This window comes from Hypoxylon fragiforme (assembly GCF_022984875.1).
Source record: "Hypoxylon fragiforme strain CBS 206.31 chromosome Unknown GGS25scaffold_8, whole genome shotgun sequence".
Lineage (NCBI taxonomy): Eukaryota > Fungi > Ascomycota > Sordariomycetes > Xylariales > Hypoxylaceae > Hypoxylon > Hypoxylon fragiforme.
Genome location: NW_026054763.1, coordinates 1672439 through 1691292, shown reverse-complemented (window position 1 = coordinate 1691292; position 18854 = coordinate 1672439). Strand labels below are relative to the sequence as shown.

The following is an 18854-nucleotide window of genomic DNA, read 5'->3' as shown; positions in this document are numbered from 1 at the left end:
TGATTTTTTTTTTCTTTCTTCGGGTTAGTGGTGTGTTTGTTGGTAGGGGAAGAAAAAAAGAAAAAAAAGGGGGGGGGAGAGGGGAGAGGGGGAGAACTCACCATCCCGAAACCCACACGTTAAGGAACCGGTTCAGTTCCCGGATCGTCGCGTGCTCCCGCGGCGAAGAAGTGCCGCCACTGTCAAGGCTGGCTCATTCGTCGGTCCAGTCAGTGCGTCGGGCGCTGGAGCAGGCGATGGCTGCTGGGTAGTTGGCGCCGCCGATCTGGTTGGTTGGTGGTGATGATGTGGTAGACGAGGGAGTCCCTTTTTTGCTAGCGTAGAGGCGGTAGAATGTCTTGCGCGAGGTTGGGGAAGGGAACGGAGGGCCGTGTGCTGCGTTATATTCTCCTGCACGCCGTCGGGAAGGCGGAGGATGGGTGGGGCTGCCGAGTTCATTGTGGAAGGTTGGTTGATTGAATAAAGCGTGTCCGCGGAAATAACATAAAATAAAAGGACGTGAAAGGTGAGACGTGAAGAAAAGAATCATAAACCTTGATTGATTTATGGTAGGATGAGGACGGTGTAAGTGGTGTGGTGTGAAGAAAAAGATTCACGTAAAGGAAAGTTGTGCGCGGGAAAATTAAAGGTACCGGTAGAAAGGGTTGAAATATTTTGTGGTGGTGAAGGCAGTAACAGACACCCCCACCAAGCTTCGTAAATTTTTGAGACTTAACTATATACTAAGTGCCCAACACACCTGCTTCAGGTGGATAATATAGGTATTTCCGTATCGTGGGATGGGAACTTGCGCAATTCCCACCCCATTGGCCCATCAGCGTCTTTATACAGCTGTAGAGAGCTGCTCTTATATGGTAGATAGGGAGCTAGCTGCCTTAGGTACGTCGGCGCTTGCCTAGATTATCAAATGTTTGGTGATTTCTAATGCAAGCACTTCACCAATCAGTGAGGTATTATTGCACATAGTGATCATTAGCTGCTGCTATGTGCTTACACAATGGGAAAGCAGTCACCTAAACTAGGTGGGTTTCCACGAAAGCCCTACAGCAAATCAAGCAAGCCGCCGCTTGCCAGTTTTGATCTGACTGAGAGCATGCTTGCCTAAGGGGCGTAACCTCAGATACCTTTAATCTTGTCGTGATTTCCGTGCACGTCATGGGATATGATAGTTTTCGACGTTTCTAGGGGCAATGAATAGGTACCTACGAGATAGATAGCCTAACCTACATTATTTGCTTTGGTCTTGCATGGCTTGTATGTCTGATTTCTTGAAGCCCTCTTGCCTTACAGATTTATACGGATAAAGCGAGAGGCGGGATTTAGAATAATCCATGTCTCCATTCAGATTTATTCAAGCTGGCGTACTCACTCTATTATCGAGCCCATTTTCAGAAAATAACTCCTAATGTTTCATATTAATGATCAGTAAACAGTAAATCCTCACTTGTGCTAAGATAAGGTTGTCAATGAGCCTCACCTCATTAAAGCCCAACTAGGAAGTCTCGATATAACTAACTAATTGCTGAACATATAGAAGATTATTTCCATTATACGTCTTAGAGAGCCAAATATGAATGCCTCCTCAGCTTAGAAATTCATCTCAAATTGCCTGAATTTGATGTACTAGTCATTTACACCAAACCTACGACCATTCAACCCAAAATATATAGCCGTAGTCTTCCCTGGTAAGAAAGGTGTAGTTGAAAAGGGGCTTAAAAAAGGGGGCTAGCCCATCATGTGACTCTTTCTCGTCACGTGAATCCCAATCATGTGGATTCCAGTATCCAGTTTCCCCCCTGGTATGTCACATCGCATCGCTGTTCTATAAAAGGTCTTTGATATAAACTACCATGCAGCAGGTTATTCCCCATCCAGAACCTTGATTCCCAAAACACGCAAGGGTATGTTACCTATCTAGGTAGTCTTGCCTTCCCTACCTTTTGGTAATAAACAAAAAAGTATCCTTACAGTGATTAGGTAGCTTTCCAGTTGGGCCCATTTCGTATGTATTGTACATTCCCTGCGAAGAGTACGTAGTAGTGTATGCGAACATGCCGGAGGCTAGGTATAAAAGGGCCCCAATATAACTATCAGCCCGGGATCAAGCCTTGTCGGTGTATATTTCCCCTTACCTTCCTCGCGTTCGCACCTAACCTAGTAGTTCTCCTGTCTCCCTAAACCCCCCGAACAGTTGTTTCCGCGACTTTGACCTCTCGAGTTTTGTTTCAGTGCCTAGCTATGTACCGTACCCAAGTCAACGTTGCTGTCTGTATGTTAGTTACATAATTCAGTTGCACCTATTCACATTTCAACTATTAACTAACTAGGTTACGATGCTTCTCAAACGTTTTACTTCATAATTAGTTAACTAACCCTTTGTTAGGGTGTTTCTTTACCCCCCCCAAACTACACTAGATACCGAGTACAACCCACGTTACGGAACTGTACTAACGAAGTGACCGAGCAACCTGACTTGCCCAACTAACAATACCACCTGGCCGGCTGTGGTTGCTTGTCTTGCGAGCACTTACCACATATCAACTAGGCTATTAAAACATGTTTTGCCGGGGCCCTGGCTTCGGGATATTGGGGATGACGCTAGTACACGAGACATCCCTGACCCGTGGTAAACGGTCAATGGATCTTTTACATGCCATTGTTTATAAGGAGTAGTTAATGGAGGCGAGGGATAACAGGCATCGATTGATAGTGAATATTGTTTTAGGTAGGTACGCAGACCGTGTTTTTCTAATCTTAGATTCATGCCTATCTATTCTCTTGCGTTACCTGCCTACCTGATAGTAGGCTCGGCACACTTTTAATATACGGTCTGCTAAAACAGGCCATCACCACCCAAGTAAATAAACTCGCGGCTTTCATTCATCTTCCTATTTGCTCGGTTTCATGCTTGGATTGTGGTCTTATAAAAGATAGTTAGTGGGAGGGAAGTCTGTAGCAAGCAACCATATCCACCAACTCCGGATTGTCATGTTTCCCCCCCCCCCCTTCCTTCCGAGAACGCCAGGACATGAATGAGAGGTATCTGATTTTTTTAAGAATGATCCCTTTAACCACCCTTTTTCACATAGACATGTTTCATGCATGCCTTGCGTAATGCCATCCCAACATTGTTGATTACTAGTTTCTCAACCCCTAATCCAGCTTTGACGAGATCTTTTCGGCCTCTTTCCTCCTCGGTCATTCTCCATTCCCTAAGACGATGGCGCAGGCAGGAAATGGTTAGAAATCGCATTATAGTGTACATGATTAAGCAAGGTTTGCCCAGCATAAAAATCATACGGCACCAATGTAGGTGCCTCAAAGCGAGTCGCAGAATTTTATCGTAAGAAATGAGTTAGAAGTATAGACGAATAGCAAAAGCATTTTCTGCGGAATAACTGTAAGCCTGAGAGTGGCCCTGTTTAATTTCATGGGTATCGCGTTTTCCTGAAGGGGCGTATATATCAACTCTCTCGCCTTGACCATAAGTACTTGTATGTGTTCAATTTGGCTCGCGCGTCGGGCCGGTAGAAGGTTACGCCTGAATCTTCTACATATATCTTTCTTCGGAGAGACGAACAATCTCACAGAGCGCACGCATGAAATCGGGATCATCCTCCCGCTTCGCCTGGGGTCCATTAGCACCCGGTGCTTGACAACCATTAGAAACCCGTAATGTAGCTACAAGCCTCGAGATACACCTCGCCAGGCCTAATCGAAGATCCCTTAGGAGTTGTTCGGTATGGTCGGCCGGCGATTGGCGCCGAGGGCCCATGGATGTCATCGGCCGACTACCGTCCGAAAAAGTAGCAGACTTGGGTACCGCAAAAAACGACCGCTTGCTACGCAATGTGGCGCATCGCGACGAAGGAGGGTCGGGAATTGGCGCAGAAGGATCGTCCTGTAGGCCGAGTAGGCTCGCTGCCTTCAGCGGTATCGTAGTGCCATCCGAGATAGAGCATCGGATATCAACCGATGTGCGCAGATCGATGGAGAGGCCCATACTAATATCCGATCCTGCTGAGGAGGACTTGGAAGTTGGACGCGACATTGGGTTGACTAGTGCGGATCGCGGGCATAGGGAAGTAATATAATTGTATGCGACTAGGTGAGCGTAGAGAGCGTCGCATAGGTAATCGGTCCCGGTGGGAAAGAGATTCTGGATAGCCGTCCAGTCCGGTCTCCGAGGCCAGGCGTGGCTATATCGCGATTCCGGGCTCTCTCCAAAGCCGTTTCGTAGGGGACTGGGCGGCATGGGAGTGGGGGATGAGGGTTGCTTCTTCATCGGTAGCCATTTCCATTTAAATTGTTTTGACTGGTCTGGAAATTCTGTTGATGTGGGCGATTCGGAATATAGGCTTGGGGTGCTCGTAGCCCTGTACCTTAGCTTCCTGGAGTGACCACGAATGGTTTCAATAGAAAGACTAGAACATTGGAGCATGGTCTCTGGGAAGCATGCTATCGAGACTCGAAGCGTATCAATTACCTCTGGCGGAAGCGGTAAGGGTGTGTGTCCGTCGGCTCTCGTCTGGGCGTAATAAGGGAAATTGTCAACTGCGGACTCCAACCACGATTCAACGTCAATCCCAGGCGGAGCGATTTCAGGATATTGCCCGTTTTCTGTTTGTGAGAACTGCTCAGCTATGTCTTCTTCGATTCTAATCTTATAGGACGATTTGACCCTACCATTGTCACGATCGCCTTCATGATTGGCCATCTTTTCACTTTCTGGTCTCTGAGGTAGGCGCGCAATCGGTGGGTTGTGGCTTTGAGATGGCGCGTGTTCGATGACTGACGCTGCCCTGGAATGAGTCGTTGAATGGGTCGTTGAATGTGTCGTTGTATGAGTCGTTGTGGGTAGAGAGTGCGAGACGTTAATCTGAGGGAGTGAGGTGTACTCTCGATATCGCAATGAAGAGCGTCGCTTGGGAAGCTCAATGGGACACGCCAAAGGCTGTTTGACGCGCTCTGGGTCCGCGGTACGCGGAGGTGGGAGAATGGTGGGCGACGATAAGTTTGGGTTCATTAGAATTGGGCGAGGAACAGCTGAGTTTAGTGACATGCTCCTTGGTGATTCCAAGGGAAGATCACTTCGTAGAGAGAGATACTCCTGCACTGGGGAAGCTATGTTGATCATACTGTTGTACCTGCGATCCGGCGATGTTGGATCCTCGATGTCGAAGTCCATCCAACTCTCTCCTGCTTGTTTATTAGGTTGGGTGGCAATGGCGAGCTTTGGTAAGTTCGGGTGCTCCATTCTCTCCATTCTCTCCATCCTCTCTATTTTCTCCATTCTCTCGGAAGTGACTGAAGTAGCTGCAGTGGTGACTGACGCATCCCGCATACTGATTGATGGGGGCATCAAAGCACCAGATGATTCACTACTGGCGGTATCAGAGTCACTGTTGTTGTCGGGTTGTGCCTCGTGACGTATGATTATAAATTGTGTTTCTTTTTCATGCACATTTTGCATTGATTTGGCTCTGCTCATGTTGTCTGTTAGATGGGATGAAGGAACAGCACTCAATGAACTATCTTGTAAAGAATACCGTCTTTTGGTCCCATCATCGGCCAAGGCGGGCGCGGGGGGACCAGCCGTTAGTTGTTTCGATTTAAAAACTTCTTCAGAATCTTCCAAGTCCACCGCCAGAAGCTCCGGTAAATTGAAGCTCATAAGGGGCTCAAAGCTCCCCATAGCGCCTTTTTTACACGTCCAAGACGATCGATTGGGGGTGTTGCAAGGGGGAAGCGGTTGGGAATGGGACTGGGGGTAACGGGGAATGAGAGGGTGGTTCCTGTGAACTTCTCTCTACGTAGTATTCAAGTGAAGTAGAGTACCGAGTACCGGTAACCAATGTAGTATGGATGTTCTTATGGATGTTCCTATTTGGAGTGAACCCGGTACGTGAAAGTCCTTTATTCTTCTTAGTACGAAAAAGTAAGCACAAAAATGTTTCAAAAAGATAGTCGAAGACAATGCGCAGAGATTTGAAATGATGGGGAAGAATAACTCGACTGCAACTCGACTGCTTGAAAAAGCAGTAAACTGGATCAAGAATCCAATTGGATTTGAGGATCCAGAGAAAAGTTGAACTTCGGGGCAGGGGGCCCGATGAAGGATGGAACCGTGTTCGTAGGTGGGTGGTGTTCGTAATTCGACAAAGAGATGAATCCCACAGTCCCATGGACCCTACTAAGACAAGCCCAGCCAAGAGCCCAGGGGGGGTCCTCTATGAAGACAGAGGGTCGCAAATCCAACTATTTACCTACCTAGTACAACTGTAGGTACGGAACTAAAGGAACGCGGAATGGAAACTATGGGGCTTTCGGTCGATCCCTGGTCTTAACAATTACCGACTCGATTATCGACGACGAGAAGAAGAAGAAGAAAGAGAGAATTCATACACATGCTTCCATGATTCCAGAATCCATATACATACCTACCTACCTACCTAGGTTACCTTAGGTACCCTTTCCTTACCTACTATGTAGTAGTACTAACCCTGATGATGATGCCGTGCTTCGTGGCTTGCACAAGCGGCTACCCTTCCCCACCCCGAGTCGCGGCAAGCTTCCCATCAGGTACTACATGTACACTAGGTATGACAGACATGACCTGAGACGGACATTGATGTTTACCTGCATGGGTAAGTAGGTACTAGCCTACCCTAGGTAGGTATATACTACTATGTAATGTTAGCTATTCAATCGATGTTACATATAGGTACTCGCCTTACATTATGTACCTGCGTACGCACGTACAATTGCCGTGATCATGAAGAAGCAATTAATCCCTTGTTTCGTTGCTCACATGGGGGCAGGCTGTTGTTGTCGACTCTTTGACATTTTTGTGACTTGTCTGTCCGATCTTCTCGCCAAGGGATCGCTTCTAGGATAGTGTTGACCGCAGCGAACGTTTTGACAGGAGCCAATCAGTGTATTTAATTGAAGTATCCAGAAGTTTTGTACACCAATTTGGCCCGATGCAACGCTGGTATTCATTCTGGAAATTATAATGGATCAATCAGCCAATCGACGACTTTGTACCACATCATACTTCTAGTGTCCCTAATCCGGGGAATTTTCTGACGAGTTATCGTTGCCGTCTAGACTTAGACTCATTGGTCTGAGGCTGATCATGTCGCAAGATTAAGTATTTCGATAGCGGATGGGATCAGAGAAAGTGTCCGACCTAACGGCCTCTAGTGGGAGACGAAAGGGAGACGGAAAGCTCTAGTTCTCTCCAAGTTAGAGTCTACTACCTACCTAAGGGAGGTAGTGTAATTAGGGGCTCGGTAGAGTTGAATATAGCACAGTATAATATCCATGGATGGTATAATATCACATACCTGCATATTCATCTACCTACATATTATGTAGGTTAAGTGGGAAGAAAGAGCTGTGACGGAGGATACATACTATGAAGGCCGCTAATCTCGATCGGTTAGGACTTTTGAGTCGAATCAAGCAACGTCTTCCTCTGTCTACACGTAAGTTCAAGTTCAGTTCAGCCGGATCATGATGTGCAATTTCAATGCTGTAACTGACAAGCGACACGACAGATGGATGACCACGTTGCATACCCAGCTTGCTCCTCCAGTTGAATATGGTGTGAGTGGCTGGTACGACAATACGGGTGCATCATCACACCGTTTGAGAATTCCACTCCACTCTCGAGGCTGAAGGTGGCCCCAGACTCGGATTGGCTTACGCGGGGCAAGCGTGAACAACATGCAGCAGCAACATGCAGCAGCAGTGCATCAACACATGGTCAGCGTGAAGGATTTTAGTCTAGTTCCTTCCCAAGCTTCCTAAACTCCTCAAAGTCCAGGCAACCAGACAGGGAAGCATTGGGGGTCGATGGGAAGAGGATTGTCGAGAATAGCAACCATATCGAACGACGATATATGAACGGCAGGATAACGACAGCTTCAACCCGACATGATGGAGCTTCGGGAACATGGACGGAATTTATTGGAGATGAATAGACGGAAGCGTGCACAACCGCAGTTGTGCGCAGTTGTGTGCAGTTGTGCATGGTTCTTCAGTTCCTAACCACGTAGGATCAATACGCCTTCAATATCGCCTCGAATATTCGTTTCAATCTATAGTTGGCACTAGAGATGCAGTCACCCGATCAATCTGACTTCCGGGATTCAATGTTGTGGATTGTCCTGATTGCCGGAGTTGGGGAAGGCCAAGAAAGAAGCAATCTGGAACATGGAGGCGGGCCAGTAAATGAACTCCATGTTCGAGATCAAGACTTCAGGACGTGGAGGTGGCAAGATGATGTGCGACCAAGCAAAACTCCTACCATGCCAGTAGCCTATCCCGAAGACCTCTCTTACCTCAGTGACTAGTAGGTACATATTAGAATCTTGGAAATCTTCAATGTTCTCGATAGGGGCCAATAACTAGGTGTGTGCGTAGGTGTGTGTGTAGGTGTGTGTAGATGTGGTAATCGGATGTACGGTATGTGTTCCCTACCCTTCTTACATACCTAGTAGTACATAGGTATGTACATTCAAGGTTGTTTTGTACATAACTACATGTAGTACTAGGTACACTATATGTAGAACATTGAAAATGCAAATCAATCAATTAGGTTCATAATCCACATGTTTGAAACAATGCCTACATAATACGTGCATGTATGGAATATGTAAATGCTTATATAGTACATATAATTATGTAGTACATTACATGTAAGATACTGTGGCAGGTGCCACCTATTGTAGATAAGATAAGAGGACACAGGTAAAAAACCTGTCTTACGGGGATTGGTTTTAAACCTTTTCTCTCTTTTAATATATAATTTATTCGAAACTAATAAATCTTTTTTAGTAATTTCATTTAAGCTATTTTTTAATTTTGAACAAATGTTATTTATTAATATTTTGTACGTTTTATTTAAATTTATTATAAAAAATATTATTGTGATATTTTAAAGGTGTTTTAATATTTTTAAATTAATTTTTATCGACTTTATTAAGCTTATTAATAACTATATTATTATTAAGAATTATTCGATTTAATTTTATTTATATTTATATCCAAAAAATCCTTAAACAAATTACCTTATTGGTTTAATCTTCCTAATTAATTTATTAAAATTAATTATAATCCTTTTTTCTCCATTTTAATTTTTATTATTTTATTAATTATTTCTCCCTTTTTAAAATTTTCCATATTTAAAACATCAATTATTCCCTAAACTAATTATTACTAATTTTATTAATTCCATTAATTTCAATAATATTAATTTTATTAAATTAATTATTATACATTAATAAACTTATTTCTTATATTATTACTTATAAACCCCATTATAAACCTTATAAATCCACACACTAATAAAAAACTAAATATTAAAAACTTTATTTTATTTTTATTTTAAAATATTTTAGCTAATTTAATAGCTATTTTATATTACTTTTAAATTTTAAACTTATTAAGATATAGTCGTTTTAAAAGTAATAAGTTAATAACGAAATAATTAAACCGTTTAAAATAATAATTTTAACATGTAAGATATAAAATCCCTCTTATCTCCGGTATATTACAAACGATCGACATATAATATAAAAACAAAGTTATGATTTTTTTAAATAATAACCTAACACTTAAAAAAACACTTAATCGAGTTAAAAACGGTACCGCCGTGTTAAAAAACCTCATAAATATCGAATAAACCTTAAAAAACAAATTTTTAATAACGTTGGTAAATAAGTTAAATAATCGGCTTATATCCGATTTAAATAAACTCGCTTAAAATAAGAATAAAACATTTACCGCATATTACTCACAGATATAAAACCTTTTAAAACATATAAAGGCTTAAAATTAACTTTAAAAGTAAACGCTATAAATAAATATATTATCGCTAACTTTAACCGCTTTTAAAATAAATATATTTAAAACAATTATTAATTGTTTTATTAATAATTTTTGAAATTAAGTTCTACAGGTTAAATGTATAAATAAAAATGTTTAAAATTACAAATCATTATAGTTAATATATAATGTTGTTTAAAATTGTTAATTGATAATTAAGGAAAAGGATAATATTATAAAATCTTATTGGTTTAAGATTTAATAAAAAATATTGGAAAAAATGGTTATTAATTGAATTGGAGTATTAGTTAATTAAATTCTAGTAATATAATATCCTTAAATAGTGGTATTAAATATAACGATATTTATTATATCGGCTTTTTTTTTATTTTTTTTATTAAGCCTTTTGTATTTTTTTATATTGGATTTTCTATTATTTCCTATTATATATTAATTAATATAAGTATTATAAGGGATAATAAAATTGCGTTAATCTTTCCTTAATTAAAGTGGTAAATATTAATATGTTTTATTAAATATAAAGGGTTTTTTAATTATTTGAATTTTTTTTAATTTTTTTAATAATTTTAATATTCCCCACACTATTACAACTATTACAACCTTATCTATTTTATTATTAATTTTTCTTTTATAAAATATTTTATTTAAAAATTTAATTTATAGTTAAAGTTATGTTAAATATAAGAAAATCTTATCAAAAAAAATATTGAAAAATTTAATAATAAATAAATTATATTAATTAAAATTATTTAAAAAAATATACTTTCGCTACGATAAGCTTAAATATATTTTTATAATATATTTAATAATAAAGGAATAATAACTTTTTCTATAAAAAATTACGACATTAAAAATAATTTTATTTCTTTAAAGAAATAATAGTTAAATTAAAGTAATTTAAAATCTTAATTTTTGTAATATAATTTTTGATTTTAAGAAAGGCTTAGTTTTAAATAGGTATAAGATGTATATAATTTAATTATTTTATAAATAAATTTAAAACTCTTTTCCCTAATAATTTTAAAAATAAAAATTAGGTAAATTTAATTTTTATATATATTTTGAAGAAGATAAACGCATATATTAAAAGGTTTAAAAGATGTTATTTAATTTTAAGATTAATAATTTAAAAGTGTTAATTAAGAATAAACTTAAGTTATAATTTTTTATGTTAGTTTTAGAAAAGGAGAGCCTTATATCTTTAAATAATCTCTTAAAAATAAAAAATAATTTACGTAAAAAAATTGTTAAATTTATGTTATATTTAAACATAACCTTATATAATAAACTGCCACTAAAGTGTTGTTAAGATAGCTTTAAGGTTATTTTAATTATTATTAAAGAAAAAAAAAAAAAAAAGGAATAAAACCATAAAAAAACCTTTAATAAATTCATAATCTTAATAAAAAAACAATATTTGACTTTAAATCCTTAATTAAAAAAATACAAATTTTCTTAACACTTATAAACCTCTTTTAAATCTCCTTTAAAACGTTTAAACAATTTAAGCATTTTTTAATATAAAAAAATGTAAAAGTTAAAAAGTAAGCCACGTAAAAAATAGCCGCTTTAAAAAGGTCAAAAGCCGTTAACCTATTAAAGTTAAAAATAGCAAAAATTAAATAAATTATAATGCCGTTATAAACCGATTCTTTAAAGATTTTAAATAATATCATGTTTAAAAAATATTAAAAGAAAAATAATAATTTATTATATAAGTTGGTCTATTTTTTCTATTTAAATATAATATTATGTTTTAAAAAGAAAAACGAAATAATATTTATTATACTTTCACTTAAATTGATATAAGTTAATTAAAAAAATAATGTAAATGTAATTTTTAATAAATTAATATAATAATTTAATTTAAAATAAAGATTACTTAAAAACCTTATTATAAAACCCTTTCACCTTTTAACCTTAAATGGAAAAAAATACAAGATTCACAAATTTATATTATTAAATATTAATATATAAAAGATTTAATGTTTTATATAAATAATTATAAAGTTTAAAAGCTAGTTTAAAAATTACTTACTTTTATTAAAAATTCCCTAGCTTTAAAATGTTTTAATTAAATTTAACATTTAAATAAACACGCTTATAATTGAAAATGTTTATAATAATAAAACATAAACCATTTTAATTAACCCCTTATTAACCCTTATAAAACGATATCGCATCGCGTTTAATATAGTAAAATTAATTACTAATCCGATTAATTATTTATAAATCCTACCAATATTTAAAAAATAAGCTTAAGATTTAAAGGATTTAAACGATAAATTATTTAATTTAAACTTAATAAATAAGTTATTAAATTTAGAAAATTAAATCGATTTAAATATGTTAGGAAATTATGTTAAAAAAAATTATTTAATAATAATAAAAATATAAACATCGTTAATATATATTATAATTAGGCTTTTTTTTATATGCCTTAGCTTTTAACATTAGCCCCGCTTAAAATACGGTTTTAAATAACGTTATTATCTTGTTTTACTTTTATATTAATAGAAAAAAGCTATATGTTATTAGTTAAGTAAAAGATAATATAAATTAAAATTAAAGGAGGGAAATAATTAAAAATAAATTATTTTAATAAAATGTTATTTTTTACGAAACGGTGTATTATTTACTTGCCTTTAATATCTTAAAAAGAATTATTAGATGTAAATATGTTTAAATAATTAATAAAAACGGATATTTATATTAGGCTATTAATATTAAATAAGTTATGTTTAAGGATAATTAAGGAAATATATATATATTATAAGTTAGATATGAAATTTATCCTTAATATCTTATTTTTAAATTTATATTAATATTATATAAGGTTAATAAAAGGAATAAAATTGTAAAGTTGGTTAAAACGGCAGCGATAAACTGTTTTATAAAAATATTAATTAAATTATTTAATTTAGTTAAAGCTTAATGTAGGAATATATAAATTTATAAAAATAGTTAATAAGGTTTTTTTGGATTAATTTATTAAATTTATTCTTATATTTAAGGATAAAGATAATTTAAATCTAAACCTTTAAGTTAAGTTATGGTTAATGTTTAATTATTTAAATGTTAACGAAAACGTTTTAAATATAAATATTACACTTCTATTAAACCTTTATACACACTTATTAAATCTTAACATTAAATTATATTTAAAATTTAACTTAAAATATAAGTATTAAGTTGTTAAAATCCATTTGGATAATTAGTATTTATTTGCATTTTTAGTGGCGGGATTTTTATAATTATAATTAATAAAAATGCCTTAAAACTTATAAATAATAAGTTTTATGTTTATAAAAATAATATATGTTGCGTTTAAAGAGATTTTATCGTTTTTATTAAAGTTATCTTTAATTTAATTAATGGGGTTAATATAAGTTATAAATATGGGTTTTTATATTAATGATATATTTCTTATATATTAAAATGTGGAGGAATAATAAAATTAGATTAAGGAATATTTTTTTTTTAATTATTTTAAGCTTGTTTACGGCTGGCGTATAAGAAGGTTTATATAGGTTTTAAGGAGATTTTAGTAATGGGGGTGGTGTATTATGTGGGCGGTTGCTTATTTGTTAAATTAAAGCGTTATAAAAGGTTTTAAATGTGGCCGGTTTTTATAAAGTAATCTTATATTAAGATTTTTATAGGTACGATCGGGCCGTATAAGTAATAAATTAATAATTGTGCGGAAATTTTTAAACCGTTAATATAATTTTTAAGAAATGTTAATTAAAAATGAGGCGAGATAAAAACGTTTATATTTATATTATTAAAAGATTTAACGTTAATAATTATTAAAATATATAATTTTATATTTAATTCTTTAATAGAGATATATTCCGATGTTTTTAAATAAAACGTTAAGTGTTTTATGGTGTAATTAAGGGATAAAGTTTACGTTTTAATTATATATAATAATTTTATATTTATAAAAATTTAATGAAATTATAATATATATAAACGAGAATTGTGTGTTATTATAAAGTTTTTATAACGATATAGTTTTATGTTTTAGGTTTAAAAGGTGTTAATTATTTATATTAATTATAAGTTTTTAACGTAGTTTTTTAACTTAACGAATATAAATGGAATATATATTAAATAAGTGTTAAAGTTATATATATTAAATATAAAAATTATATATATTAAAAATAAGTAAAATTAAGTAATTAATATATTATTAAAAACGATATTTTTAAAAAACGAGTGTGATTAAGTGGAATATTTAATATCGTTTAATAAAAAAGGGTTGGATGGTTTTTAAGTTTGGAAGGATAGTGTTAATAGGTATTAAGTTTTTTTTAAGTTCATAAAAAAAAAGAAAAAAAAAAAATAATAAATGATATTTTTAATTTATATAAGCGAGATTTAATGGATGTTGTTTTATGATTTATTAAATTAATAAAAAGCGATAAATTTAAGTTTATTATTTATTAGCGGTAAAGGTGAAATAATAACGAGAATAAATATAAAACGTTGTTAAAATCGTTAAAAGGTTTAATATTAATTTTATGATTAACGAAGTTTAAGGTATTTTTTAAGTATATTTAAGATAATTAATATACGGATATATATTAAGTGTTTATAAAGGGGATTATTAATTTATTAAATCGTATAAGATTATATTTTTTACAAAATAAAGCGAGATATTATAAATTTTAAGATAGTAAGTTATGGTATAAATATAAAGGTTATTAATAAAGGTGTTTTTATTAAAAAAAGGTAGTTGAAATATTTTAAATAATTTATAATATAAGCAGGTATTTTTTTAAAATAATTATATTAAAATAATTAAATTAATTTATATATTAGCTTTATATAATTTAAAATGTAATTAATTATATCGAAGATTATTTTTTTTATATATATTATAAATTGTTTTGATTTTTAATATTTTTGTAATTTATTATTATATATATATTTTTATAAGTTTTAATTATTAATTTTATTAAGTTATTTTTAATAATATCGTATAAAATGTGATATATTTTAATTATTATATATTATTTTAACCGATATAATTAAGCTATTTTAATTAAAAAAACTATATTAATAAATGTGTTAAAAGGATTTAATTTATAAGTTATAAATATAAGGATAAGATTTTTAATTTTTTATTTTAACCTTAAGTTTATATTTATATTAATAAAAATAATGGTTAAGGTAAAATTAATAAGAATTATAATAATCCATAAATTTTTAAATTTATATGTTAACATAAGTTTTATTAAAATATTTAATAAAATTTTTTAAATTATGTTAAAAAAAATTATTAATTTATTATTAATGGAGATATTAGTAAAATCTATAAATTAAATGTTTTAATTAATAAAAATGTTAATAAGTACGTATATATAATAAATTAAATAATAAATAAAATAAAAATAATAAAAATAAAACTAATATAATATTAATATCTAAGAAAAGAAGTTTAAATCTAAAAATAAAAAAAGGATTTAACTCCTTATATAATTTAAATTACATAAATACCTTTTTTAGTTATATACGTACTACATTAATACGTACCTTTATTATATAACCACCACTTACTTTATTTTCTTTTCGTAATTAATTAATTATAAACGTTATATTTGCCTTATGCTTAACTTATCCTTTTAATCGTAAATTAATTTAATTAACCTTTACCAACGTTTTTATAACCTCGTTTAAAAATACCTTAATTATAATATCGGCCGGATTATAATTACCTTAAATTTAACAAATATCATTTATCTCTTAATTCTTATAAAATTGTCGAAAAGTTATTAAATCGATTATTAATCGCTTCTTATTTATACTTTTTATTTAAATTAAATATTAATATAGTAAGAAAGAGTTAATGTAAAGTATAAGGGGAATTTTAAGGAGCGATAATTGTTTTAAAATAATGTTAAAAGTGTGATAAATGACGTAGCTAACGTTAAAGCCTTAAACTATCCCATAAATTTCATTAGCTAATACATTACGTATGATTTATTTGTATTTAATGGATGACTAATAAATAATATTTCCGGTGATTTATACCTTATTGTTTTAGTTAGTGGTTTATTTGGTTTTTAAGATAATAATATAATTAATTTATAAGTTAAAATCTTAATTATTCGCGAATAATCCGTCAACGAAGATATATAAGCGCAAGTTTTAAGGCTTAAGGTTAATATAATTAAGCCCTTAATCTTTATTATTTAATTATCACTTAATTTTAACATTTAACGCCTTTACTTTCTTAAGCCTTAGCTATAAGTGTTAAGCCGTTATTAAGTAATTAAAAGTAATTTTAGGTTAGTAAATTAATAAAATATATACTTTTTAAGCCTTTTATTTAACGAATTTTTTAATCATGTCTAAGACTTTAGGATTTAAAAAACTAAGCTTTTTAACTTATTCTTTTTATATAATAAAGACATCGTAACCTTTTTTATAAACCGTAATTTTTAAGCCGTTAAAATCCTCTGTTCCTTTATTTAAAATCTTCTAAGATCGTACCTTAATACTTACCTTTGTAAGTGCCTTATTTTTAACGGCGAGAAACTCATCCATATTAACGTTAAAAGTGTCGTTTATTTAAAAACCGATAAGCTTAAAAAGGTTTAATTATGTTATTAACAGGCATAAATCGAACGTTAATGGTTTTATATGTAATTATTATTAATAATATCACGAATAAGTTTTAAATTAATAAGTTTCCGATTTAACAAAACTATATAACGGTTTTATAACTCGTAATAACGTTCTTTTAGGATATTTTTCTTTAAGTTTAATCGATAAACATATTAAAATTATTCGTTTTATTAACATAGCTAATTAAATATAAGCTATTATGATATTTTTTATTATAACCTTTATTCCTTGGTAACGTAATATAAGTGTTAAAGCGAGTATTATTTATTAACTAGCCCTTTAAATCGTGGAGGCGTATATTATAATAAATTTTTTATTAAAGTTATCGTAGTTTTAAATTATTAATCGTGATTTCTTATAAGGGGTAAAGGTGTTTTTATTTTTAATTTTTTAAATTATTTATGATTTAAAAATAATTGCGTTTTAATGGATTATTAAGTTATATATTTTAGGTTAAAAAATGTTTTTTATAAATAAAGCGTTTAACTTTTTTATGTTTAAGGCTTTATATAGTTTATTTAAAACGATAATCTTATTATTTATTTATAATTTAAGTGTTAAGGTAAGGTTATTCTTTTCTTTTACCGAAAGATATAAGTTTATAACGTGAGAAAAGTTATTAGTAATTATAAGGTTTTCTTCGAGGATAATGATATAATTATTAAGGTTAAAAGTTAGTTTTAATAATTGTATTTTAAGCTTTTTTAATAATATTAAAAACTCCTTTAATTAGGTATAAAATTTAATATAAATACTTTTAAATATTAATATATTATTTAAAACGTTAAAAATAATCGTAACGTCCTTATTTATAACGATAATGACTTTATGTGATTTTTTTTATTTACTTTTTTCCCTGTAAACGAGTACGTTATTACTTATAAAAAATAACATAAAAAATATTCTTTAAATATTAAAGCTATTTCTTATATTTAAAGCATCTTTAATTAATTATTATATCTTTAACTTTTTAATTTTTACCATCGTTTTCTAAACGGCTTAAACCCTTTAAGTTTGCGCCGGGGTTAATAATAAATCCATATTAATTTTTAAATATACGCTAAAAACCAAAAAAATAAAAATAAAACCGTTAAAATTAATTATGTCGTTTACTACTTTAACCGCCATTTAAAGTCGAAACATCTTTAACTTTAATCCTTAAAGTTTTTTACTTATGATTTTATAAGCTTTTCTTATAAAACCGTGGTATTTCTTAACCTTATTAATTAACTAATACACTTCCATAAGGATTTAATGGCAGGTAATTTTTGCGATATAAGCCTTATTTTTAAACTTAATATTATTAAAGTTTATATCGACGTTATATGTAATAACATTTAATAAATTAAAATATATATTAATTTAACATTGCTTTAATATCTCTTAAATTTCCTTAACAAAAAGATTTTTTATAAAACGTGCCGCTTGGAAATTTATGGTTATATTAACGATATAAAAAATAAGTCGTTTATCTAAGTATATAATATTAATGATTACTTTATAATTAAAGTTTATATTAAGATTTTTTAAGTTAAATTTAAACCTTTAAAAAACATTACCTTTAATTTAATAATAGTGGTAAAACTTATTAATTTCCTTAATGTCACCAATCTTGACGTTATAACCAGCTTTATTTAACAAGTTATATAATTTATTAACTAATAAATAACCGAAACGAATATATAAACGTCACAACTCCATTTTCGTAAAAAATGTAATATCTTCGAAATAAAATTACAAGTGTTCCTATTTATAAATAACGTTAATAATAATACCATCCTTATAAACCAACTAATTAATAATATTATTAAAATACACTCCTAATCAATCTATATCCTTTAATAACAGAAAAAATAAAATGTCGATATCTATAACATAAAAATCGATACAACTAAAAAGGATATTAATAATAATTATCTTAAAAGATTTTATCGATTATCCGTCTCTAAAACGAATCTAAGCTTTTTCTACGCAGGATTTATCCATCGTAACTCGTTTATTAAAATGCTTTTTAATAAAAATTAAACATTATCCCTTTCCAACCATAAATACTTAAACAACACCTATATTAAACATAATGCCTTAAAAAACATCTTTTATATATCGGTTTAAGAAAAAAATATTGTTAATTATCGCTACGTTTAAAAAAAAGCAAGCAATTATACGATACTAAAAAACTTAATTAAATAAGTGGGTAACGATTAAGAAAAAATCGTTATTATTATTATAATTTACTTTTAATATTACCGCTTCGTTTTTTTATTCCGCTTTTAAACCGAAATCATTAAGTCCCTTATAATCCGCCAAAAATGTTACGTAATTCTTAATTAATAAGCCACACTTACTCTTCCATTCCTCTTTAA

At 31.3% G+C, this 18854-nt stretch overlaps 1 protein-coding gene across 1 annotated transcript; it reads right to left on the bottom strand.

Moving 5' to 3' along the window:
- Positions 1-3448: 3448 nt before the first annotated feature.
- GGS25DRAFT_417209 (uncharacterized protein) lies at positions 3449-6371 on the bottom strand. Its single transcript, XM_049258534.1, has 2 exons — positions 4687-6371; positions 3449-4620 (listed from the first exon to the last, which is right to left on the bottom strand). Exons 1-2 carry the CDS (start codon positions 5693-5695, stop codon positions 3551-3553), a joined length of 2079 nt encoding a protein of 692 aa, XP_049113923.1. The 5' UTR covers positions 5696-6371; the 3' UTR covers positions 3449-3550.
- Between the last annotated feature and the right edge of the window lie 12483 nt (positions 6372-18854).